This window comes from Cyprinodon variegatus, unplaced genomic scaffold (assembly GCF_000732505.1).
Source record: "Cyprinodon variegatus isolate N-32 unplaced genomic scaffold, C_variegatus-1.0 Scaffold70, whole genome shotgun sequence".
In the NCBI taxonomy this organism is placed as follows: Eukaryota; Metazoa; Chordata; class Actinopteri; order Cyprinodontiformes; family Cyprinodontidae; genus Cyprinodon; species Cyprinodon variegatus.
The window spans coordinates 847,914-859,183 of record NW_015150523.1 but is presented as its reverse complement, the minus strand read 5'-3'; the positions used below and the strand labels follow the sequence as shown (position 1 = coordinate 859,183).

The 11,270-nt window shown below is 36.0% G+C and overlaps 1 protein-coding gene across 1 annotated transcript; it reads right to left on the bottom strand.

Moving 5' to 3' along the window:
* Window positions 1-332: 332 nt before the first annotated feature.
* LOC107083212 (carboxypeptidase A1-like) lies at window positions 333-9,492 on the bottom strand. The gene is made up of 11 exons (XM_015372229.1): window positions 9,425-9,492; window positions 7,986-8,067; window positions 7,722-7,856; window positions 7,535-7,639; window positions 7,344-7,445; window positions 4,600-4,701; window positions 4,400-4,510; window positions 4,221-4,311; window positions 3,695-3,894; window positions 1,406-1,490; window positions 333-624 (listed from the first exon to the last, which is right to left on the bottom strand). Exons 1-11 carry the CDS (start codon window positions 9,490-9,492, stop codon window positions 437-439), a joined length of 1,269 nt encoding a protein of 422 aa, XP_015227715.1. The 3' UTR covers window positions 333-436.
* Between the last annotated feature and the right edge of the window lie 1,778 nt (window positions 9,493-11,270).

The following is an 11,270-nucleotide window of genomic DNA, read 5'->3' as shown; positions in this document are numbered from 1 at the left end:
ACATTAATTTCGAAAAAGCCTATTGCTTGTGTTTTTCAAAGAATTTTAGAATCAGAAATTGAGGATTTTAAAATATTTTCTTCAAATCAATTTCCTGCTGTTATGTTTTTTCAATCACTTCTTTATGTTGAAAGTCATCCAACGGAAAACCTGCTTTTGTTTTGAAATTTCTAAAAAGCATTTTTGCGGAACATCCTGGTCTTAAAAATGCTGGAATCATTGTGATTTCTTATGAAGGTAAAGTTTTGATAACAAACCATGCTGTAATGAGATCTCAAAATGTTCAAAGTGCATTGGAAAGAAACACATCTTTGTTTTGTTTTTTTAATGTGCATTTTATATTTTTATTATTAATTTTACTTTATTCTGTTTTCGTCTCAAAGATTAAAAAGTCCTCACAGTTGAAATTCCCTCTGTCAACAAACAAACAATTGCATTAATATGGGTTCTTGTAAGCATGATCCATGAGGACCATCAGAGAACTCCAAGTCTCCTGAGCTGTGGGGATGATCTGATTGGGTGGCAGGAGGAACCCGTAGTAACCAGTGTCCCTCAGCTCATAGGTGTAGGAGTACTTGATGCCCTGGTTATAGGTCCAGTCAACTGTGCCACCACTGGCTTGATCTAGAATGAAAAATAAAAAAAAGATGGATTAAGCAAAACAAAGACAAACAAACCTTCTCATCACTGTTAAATCCATGAAGATACAAACTATGTGTGGACAGAAATCTGTTACAATATTTTTAAAAGCAAAGAACAAAGAAGCAAAGAGTGTAATTTCAAATGTTTAAGCAAGAGCTAAACAAATTTTAGTTTTTTATTTATTTCCAGATTCTATTTTTGTTTACATTTTTTTTTATTTTTTTTTTTGGATACTGAATTAGTCAAATTGATTTCTTTACAGATTTCATTCCCTATGTACACTTCTTTCTTTTGGTCTGAGGTTAAAATCTATAAAACAGGATTTGAGAAGAGTTTAGTGCAATTTGTAAAACTCACTCCATCACGACAAACTGACCAAAAATATATAAAGATCTTTGATAAAATAAACTAGAAAAAATAAAATCGGAAAAAACAGAGTAAAATATTGGTTGAACTTTAACATGAACATCATGAATTATTTCTAAAACTTTTTCAACGTTCAATTTTTGGAATGCATTTCTTTTTAGTTTCTATGTTAGAAACTTGTATGATTCTTTTTTTTGCTTTTAATGAAACAAAAAAATTTTTTACTTCGTACTAATATGGTATATTTTTTACTTGCTGCACTTTTCAAATATTTGTCGGTAAAATATTTTATTGTGCGTTGAAATTAAAAACTTTAAAATCTGCAAAAAAAATATAGTTATACTTGATAAAAACAAAAAAACAAACAATGTCTTCTGGCTGTGATGCAAAAACTTACAGATGGTGTCGATGATGTTACCATACGTGTAGCGAGTGCCATACATGGAAGTGAGGCTGTTGACAGCTTTCTGGGCCAGTGCGTACTGCAAAAAAAGTTGTTTGGACATTTATTTCTAGTTCAATGATATTCTCTGGTGACAAGAGCATTAGCAGCTCTGCCATTTTTTTAGGAAAAATTCACAAATCTGAAACACAGAAAGTGGGGCTTTTTCCTGTTTGCACAATAGATCTATGTGGATTTGACTATGCATCTGATATGTGTCCTTTTGTAAGACAAGATTACAACCAATTTTCAGTTACCTCGTATAATTCAATACATTTTATTTAAAACTGGTAAATAGTTTATCATGCAATTTGAAGATCTATCAAGGGTATTTGGCAGTAAGATGGGCCTGCAGCCCAACATCTCCTCTACCATGCTTAAATACTATGCGTGACATTCAAAGATGCATCCTTTGTTCCTCATCAGGCACATCTGAGGTATTTGTTTCTTAAAACCTTTATCTTATTCTAATCAGACCAGTCTATTCTACTTAAAATCCAATCAAGTGTAGAGGGTTCTACATTTTACATTTGTAGCACAGGGCAGGATGCTGGCATGGGTTTGAAGTGAGAATTCTCCCAATAGTTCACAGCGGTGATAAACACTCATAAAAGCAGTTTTATTTAAAACACACACATATAAACTACTCTCCAATGATTTTTCAAATGTTTTATATGTGCAGATTCAATAACATGAGCCAGCATATCATTAAAATCCTTCTTTTAAAGTCCATCCTCCTTCTCTGCTCTCTTGTTTTATATGCTCCTGTAGATTCTCTCATACTCGCATGACGACCTGTTTCTGTGACTCATATTGACTTTTGTGACCTCGAGGGTTGAAACAAACTGAGAAAGTAAACAGCCTGTGATTGGCTACTTTTCAAAAAATCATACCTCTTGAGACAATACTGACTTCTTCCTACTTGTGGTTTGTAATGCTTGTAATTTCCCGATCGGAACCGGTAGCCCGATCCATACTAACAACTCATTTGTGCTTGTGAAACCAGAAATATACTTGGTTTGTCATAGATTGTGTTTTATGAAAAAGGGGCAAAATTACTCTCTTTAATCACAAATTAGAAAAAGTGTACCAAAATGCATAGTTTGAAAGGCTAATTTTTAGAGAATAAATACATTGATATCCTGTTTGTTAAGAAGGAATGCACTGCACGCCTTCCCTTGTGAGTGCTATTCTTCTTGCAAAGTTGTGTAGAAAAGACTGAGCAAGCTTTGTCATCTGTAGCACTGACACTTGCTTTCATTATTTACGGTGAGGTCTAGGTATACTGATTTGTTTTTTTCATAAAGCATCATAACTCCATTACTCCCATTTCTAGACCTATAAAAATCAATGCTTGCTAAAAATGTCATGGTGTCTTTTTTTTTCAAGTGCCTTCTAAAAATTGCTTTCTGTTTTAACTCATATTCACATTCCTGGGGGAAAGAAGTAATGGATTGCTAGTAAAAAATTTTATAGACAAAGTAATCAGCTTAAAAGTTAGGGGAAATAATTGAAAAAAAAAAAAAGAATTCCCAAAGCAATTAGGAAATTATGTTGTAGAAAATTTTAAAATGTCATTAAACTCACTAAACGTATAAATAAAACAAGGATATAAATGAATAAAATCAGATTAAACGTAAAGGTACAGCGATGGATTTTCCCAAATTTTTGAAAACCCTGTACCTGCTCCTGAGAGGGAATGAGAGGGCACGCCTAGTAAATGTGTGCAGAAGCATTCACGAGCCCATTTTTTTCTCCTGCACGCTCGAGTTATAGCTAACTTTAGCTAAAGTTACAGATAACTTTGCTAGCATTGGTAATTGGTACTTTTTTGTCTTGCATGTGCAAGGCTGAGAAAGGCAAGCTTCGATGACTGGCTGAAACTGTAACTCACGACACACATTCAACTGAAAGTGCGCATTTGCAGAAAATATTTTGGATGAGCATCATCACAATGATTGACAATTAAGAGGCCCACTTATTTTGATGATCCACCCGGAAAAAGAACATCCTCCACTATTCCTTTAATTTATAAAACAACCCTTCAGAAAAGAATTATGTTGTGGCAATAGAAGATGGATGTTTTTTAGAAATCTTCACTAAGTATGTTAATAATTGTGAAGGTGTTTTAAATTCACGAATGTTTAGATTTGCGTTTCCATAGCCTACAGAGAACAATAAAAATGTAATACACATTATATAGTAGTGGAAAATAATAAAACCACCACCGAATGATTTTCGTACCAGCTCAGCCTCGTCCTTGGCAGAGGCCGTGGTGTAGCCGTAGGGGTATAAGAGCATCTGAGAGTAGGCGTGGATTGAAATGAAGGCCTTGATGTTGCCATGGGACTGCACAAACTCCACAATGGACCTAACCTCAGACTCAGAGTGAGGGCTGGGTCCACGGTAGGTCTCTGAGCAGGGATAACCACTGGAACCACCAACTATTCAAGCAAATGAAAAACAAAGATACCTTATGCATTTATTACTCAAAGGTAATTTCCTGAGTGAAAATGTGCACCTTGTAGTGTCCTCTGGGTTAGTACACCATTAAAGGAAGATGTGCAAAACAAAGTTGTTTGGTGTCGCCTAGTGGTAGCATTGGCAAATTTCCTATTACAGACAATGTGCTGTGAATTACTGTAAATCCAGTTCTGCACTGCAGCTTGGACTTTGTTGTATTTTCATGCTTTTATATAACACCGTATGTGATCAGAGGGGAAAAGAATGACATAGAAAAAGAAAGAAGGGAAAGAAAGAAAGATATTACGTCCAAAACCAGCATCCCAATTCCTGTTGGGATCAACTCCAGGGCATGAATATCCAGGGTTGGGTTTTCTTGTTTTCCGCCACATACGGTTCTGTAAACATATCAATATTTTGAGTGATGGTACTTTTGAGAAAAAAAACCTATGACTTCTTTGCAGAAAAAAAAAAAACATGTCTTACAGAGACATGGGTAAAATAGTAGCCATCAGGGTTGGTTGCAATCTCCAGGAAGATATCCATGTTGTTCAGGATTGCAGTGATGGCAGGGTCTTTTCCATAATCTGTCACAATCTAGAGGCAAAATCAAGGGAAACAGAGTCAGAAAAAGTCATTGATATTTTAGCCTAGTGCTTAAGGGACAGTGAGAACTAATGAGGTACCTTCTTGGCAAACCAGAGGCCGCTGGCCTGAGTGATCCACTCTCTGGCGTGGATTCCAGTGTCGATCCAGATGGCAGGACGATTGCTTCCACCGGTACTGAACTAAAGACATGGGAGGGAGAGAAGAAACCACGGTAACGTTTCCAAAATTAAGAAAATGTACTATAACAACTATCCTTCTTGGATCTGTATGACATTTTGTCACAGTACAACAAAAATATAATTGTTTTGTCATTTTATGTGATGGAAAAAGAGCAAAAAAAAGGTGCATCATTTTGAGGTGGAAGGAAATGGACTTTTCTTTTGTTAAAGAACTATCTGAAGAGAAGTTTCTCAACTTGCATCCAGCAATTTTAGGTTTTGTAGAAATAGATTTGGTTGTAATACTGCTGCAATTTTTATCTAGCCCTTCTTTTAGCTATATTAGGTTAGATGAATAGAGATAAACATAATCTGTAAACATTGATCAAAAAACCTTGGCCAGAATACCAATTGGTCACTCTACTGTAAAGGAGAGAGTTATTGGGTGTTTGACTAGCAGTTGTCCACCTCAGCAGAAGGCTGCTCACATTGGGCCTGCTTCTGCTGGAGGTTTCTTCCTGTTGTCGTTGCGTGCATGCTCACTGTGAGTCAGCAACACATTGCTAACTAATGGTGATATATCAATAAAGTCAATAAAACTGGATCTCCTAAAAACAGTGATGGGTAAAGATATTTCCCCATCTATTTTTCTTTTGCTAAATTTTAAAACCTGAATACCAGAAAATGAATTTTTTATATTTTCTTTGGCACTTTTGGTGGGGGTTTTTTCTGTGTCTATGTGCTGTCCTATCCTACAGGGGAAACCTTTTCTGGGTTCTGTTATGCAGGAGTGGCTCAATGAAAGACATAAAGGCCAGAAATGATTAGCAAATAGCCATTTTTCCTCGAGTTCAGGCAAAAAAATAAAAAGAGCCACAAATAATACATGACCTTTAAATAACAAATAACTTAACATCAGCAATATGAAACCTGTTGCCCCTATTTGTATTTTTAAGCCTTTAACGCTAAGTGTATCCTCTTTATCATCAGTGGGACAAATATGATTTTGAAAATCCTGACACATGTACCGAACAGAAAATGTATAATAAATTGCACAGAAATGCATAATGCATCACAAATTATACAAACTACTTGTTTAATTTAATTTTTTTCCTTTCCTTTTTTTTAATTTTCAGTGGCAAATCTGGTTTCAAAAATTTTTATTCAATTTTTATGCCAGCTATTTCCTGAGATTTACAGGGTTAAACAAGGACAAAACATTAAAGAAAATCATTAAGAGGAAGCTATATATTTTATTCAATATGAATATTTGATATAAAAAATAAAAACATAGTTTAAAAGCTGATTAATTCAAACTATAGATCTAATGACATATTTCAGGTTCTTTAATGTCATTCCTCTTTTTTGAAAATTAAATTTAAACAGTCTTTAAAAAAACAACTTTATCTTTAAGAATGGTATTTGTCAATGTACTATATTTATCTAGCTTTAAATATTAGCCAATATTAAGAACCGTTGTAGTTGAAAGTTGCAGACCCCTGGTCTAAGCTTAAGCAGTCAGACACATCACCCTCACCACAGCGTATATTTGGTAACCTAGTAACCATGACAGCAATGAAGGATACGTTTTTATTGTATTAATATCCTGATATATATAATTTTATATATCAGAAAACCCAAATTCTAGAAAATACAAATTATTATGGCATTTTGTAAAAATTAATGAAAAATAAAAAGGCAATGCTACATACATCGAATGACAAGCGTTAATATAAAACCTGTGCATAAATCAGTAGGTTGAGGCGGGAATAAGCTGCCTTCCATGGGAGAGGGAGAAAACAGCTGCTGAGGCGAGCTGGAGCTAAGAGGTGGCTCCAGCACAAAGTGAGATCTTATTAAGGTAGTAGATATTCGAATAAAAAAAAACCTACATTTTTATTTTGGGTCCTAAAAAACATATTATTTTCGTTTTATTTGGGCAGAGAAAGATGCACCTGTTGGACCCCTCAGATCAACCCAACAAACAACAGTCATTTGAAAGACTCTTAAAGGTATAGTGGGGGATTTTTACGATTTTTTGAAAAGACCCACCCTCTTCACTTAAAAAAAATGCACATGCACAACCCTGTACCCGCTCCTGGGAGGGAATGCCTATTTAATGCGTGCGAGAGCATGCACAATGCCCATTTCTCCTCATGCACACTCTGTTTAGAAGTTGTTGTTTGCAACACTCATACAAATTTACTTTCCAAAAAAAGACTAGCAATTTTTACACTATGTCAGACTCACCACCGGTAAGTGAAAATGTGGACGAGCACGTAGAATGGCGTTACGTTAACATACCACCAGAATGATTGACAAATAGGAGGACCAAGTATTTTGATGATTCACCTGGAAAAAGAACATCCTCCACTATACCTTTAAGGTACGCTCACACATTTAAGTTATCCCTATGCAGAGGGCAGCTCTATGAAGCCAATGGCTCATTTTTAGTAACTTCAACAAGCTAGATCGCCGCTGATTAAAAGTACTGTCTGAATGCAGAGATAAATGGGTGCTGACATAGGATCTGATTGGATCTCAAATTTTTCCTTCTGCTCTGAGTTGTTCAGTCAAATAAAATGTACATTCGGTCACACTCACTTGCTATTCCGCCAACCTGTTTAAATATTTCAAGGTAGATTGTCTAGTTGGTCATATACCTTAAGCACATTGAGAGGACGACCCTCGTAGCTTTGACCGATCACTATCTTGCTGACAAAGTCGGGGTTCTCAGCCACCAGCATGTCCTGGAAGCTGTAGATCTGAAAAAAGAAAAAAATGGATAAACATTGAATCTGCATAGATCAACTCAAAACACTTTGCACTGACCAGAGCAAATTAGTTTACTAACCTCACTGAGTGTGTGATAGTTGGCATAGTCAAAGCTGTCAGTGTTCCTTGGCTGACCTAAGCGAGCAGCAAACTCCATCTGTTTCCTCTCTGCATCCAAGATTGCCTAGAAGATTGATTCGAAATTTATGTTTACGTTATGATGGAAGACCCAAGAAGACAGAGTAGGTAACATATAGGTCTTTTACCTTGATATCTTCAATCATGATACTGTACTCAAACTCATTGGTCTCCAGGAAACTCTTGAAAGCCTGCATAGTGTGAGGAGGAACTCTGACATCTACAGGGGAGGACAAACGAGTAGCTCCCTTCCAGACGTCGAGCTGAAATAAGCACAAATGAAACATTACAAATGGTACAAATACTATCAGGATATATAAAATTTTATCCCATTTTGTTTAACTTATAACTATATATATTTTATTAACTAATATTAGAAAGCATTATGTAACCTCAAACTCCATCATCTCCTCCAGGTTCCTAAGAAGAGACAGCTGGACTCCATTCTTCGGGACAATCCGAAGCACCTGATGTCTGCAAATGAGAGCCAAAAGATGTGAAAACATTTTGGGTGTGAAAGCTTGAAGTACAGTCTTACTATGCAGATGTCTCCCATCAGATGGAGGCAATACTTTAAAAAATGAAAACCAATGAAAGACATGTAGCTTCAAGAAAGTAGCATCTATCTTTCAGCTATGGAAAAGATGATCGTGTTGAAAAGAAAGGAACGTCCAGCCAACCCTCTATGGGATCAAGCTGAGTTAGTATTAGCTCAGAAAAATTCAGTAAAATAAAAACAATAAAGGGGCAATAGTTGATCATTTGATGTATAAAGTGAGAGATGGAACCACATTAATCTGCGTCTAAGGCATGACATGTCTTAGATACAGGGGCAATAACAGGGGACCAGTTCTAAAGGGGCACTAGCCCCTGTTGGACCCATTGCACAATGACTGAATGGTGATTGATTTCCTGAGTGCAGAATGGTGGTGTTCCTCAGGGTACCATTTTAGGACAGTTGCAAGTTGCAAAGCATTTTATAAAAAAAAAAAAAAACATGTCTATTAATTAGAATATTTGTGGAATAAACTATATTTTTTTCAACATTACGGTTGCGTCGGATAAAGGAGTTTGCCCTGCAACCAGAGGGTTGTCGGTTCAAGCCCCTGGCTCTGCCTTTCAGTTCCGTTGCGTCCTTGGGCAAAACACTTCACCTACATTGTCTACTGATGGTGGTCAGAAGGACTGGTGGCAGCCTTGCTTCTGTCAGTGAGCTACAGGGCTACAATGTAGTTTGCCACCATCAGTGTGTGAGTGAATGGGTGAATGCCTGAATGTAGTCTAAAGCACTTTGTTCATATCCTCTGACTTGAAACAGTGCTATATAATTACAGGCCATTTACCATTTGCCGTTAGGACCTTGAATAGGAACAGACCATTTGAATGCGAAACTGTATTGTTTTCACTTTCTACACTTAAAGAAATAAGAAAAAAAGGGCTTGTTTGATCACAGCTAATTACAGGAAGATGTATGTACTTTACTGTAGATCCCTGAATACATTTTATATTTTAATGTTTTATAAGGACATCTATGCTTAACTTAAAGCATTTTTTTCATCATTGTTTTTTCCATTCCTCTTCTAGTGCAGAACTTAAGCCTCAAATATTAAAATGACCTGTGCAAAACATAAATTTCCTAAACTTCTATTAAAATCAGATGATTAATTTGTTAATCGATTTTTCTTAAAACCAGAACTTTAGTTTGCCGTTTCCCATTTTTGTACAATAGATGCTACATGACGACATGCTTGAAAAAAGACACACATACGTACAACAGTGTAAAGACTTCAAACAACTATCCTTTTAAGGGGTTTGATTAGGATCCACTTACCCCTCAAATGTCTCCCTGGCAAGAACGGCAACCAGCAGCGCGGTGAATACAATCAGCCCCCTCATCATGACCAAATGTGTGAAACAGGTTGGGCCAAAACCTTTTATTGCCCATTGTGGGGGGAGTCATGTGTGCTCACCTCGACCTTGCTTTGTGGCAGAAGAGTATCACCGGCTGCTCCTGTTCCCAAGCTTTCTTTGAGATACAGCATCTAATGTGTTTGTAACGCCAACATTTTGGAACAGTGTTTTCAGTTTTTACAAAGAAACCTGGATTTTTGGGGGGGGTTTCTGACAACTAAAGAAACTTTTTTTCTCTCTTTTTGAAGTATTCTCATTGAACACTTGGCAAATTATTTCAAAGAGTAAAGGCTTTTATTTTACAGGGTTTTTTGACTGGAAAAAAAAATAACAAAGAGGTTAAATATAATAATAAAACTATTCTATGGGAACAGTGATGGTTGTGAAAATCTAATGACTGCTGGTAGGAACGAGCTGCAATAATTCTCTTTGTGTGCAACTATGCACCAATCTGTCACATAAGGAGCTTTCCAGTTCTGCAACAGCCTCAGGAATGGGTTGGGAGATATTTACAGTTCTTTTGTCTCCCGTCACACCAGCACTGTGTCGAGAGGGCATTGCAAGACATATATTTTGCTTTTGAGTGCAGTCATACTAATGACAGGCACTGCTACAAAAAATCTTTAAAAAAGTAAATTTTTATAATCCTTCTCTTGCTTTTTCTCCCTATTCAGTGATTATAAAATTTGTTTAGCATATAAATATCAAGTACACTTTTTAACTAACTGTTGTCTTTAAGAACAAAACACAATACTTAAAACCTCTCTCAAGTGTGTGTAAAGGAGGACAAGGCTTAGTGCTTGTCAGTTCTATTTGCACATCATTGCCCATGTGCTCTATATTTTATTTGGGAATCTTTAAATTTGAAAAGCAACTCAGATAAGTAGGTTAGAAAAGACGTTTCAGTCCTTCAGGATGGGATAATCCTTTCTGATAAAAGATTGACAGGGGGAGAGTCTCTAAATTCAGTTTTTTTTTCTATTTGTTTTTTCCCCCCATAATAATCAAAAAGAGTTATATTGCATTACTATGATAAAAAAGGAACAATTCAGTGAATGTTGATGTGATGTAGAAAGACTGAGATTCCTGCCATCACCATGAAAGCTACAAACATGTTTATAGCTGGGATTCAAACCCAACTGCTTGAAAGTTAGCTATGCTCCCCATTTTTGCATGGTTATGTGACTCTGTGTTGCTCTGCATTGGATTGAGAGCCTGTCCAGGGTTTACCCACCCTCAATTACTAGAGGATGGATAAATATATAGATAATTAAGATAATAGATTCTATTTATATATTTTTTTTACTTAGTTTCCCTGTACTTTCTAAAACTCCTGTCTTAAAACTCAGCTGCCTTCCATTACTTGCTGACATGTCTTATTCGAAACAAAATAAATTCAAATAATAATAATATAAATAATCTTTCTTTGAAATTACCTGACTTTATTTTCCAATACAATCTGACACAGGTCACTTATCGCCTGTTTTTTCTTGCAGTAACCTAATTACACAACCACAATGATAAGCTTCAATCTGTAAAGAGCTTCATGGAAAACAGCTGCAGGATTCACAAGGACTTACTGAGAAGCGGAATCTGTTTTTGATCCTTGTCTATGTGTACAGCTGGAATAAAAACACAGTAAGCTCCAACCTTCTTGACTAAGACAATACCAGAAGGCATCAATTTTGTATGTAGAGTTTATTTATAACACAGATGATTTAGGGTCAGGTTTAAAATTACTACAACATTATATGTGTATTTTTTCT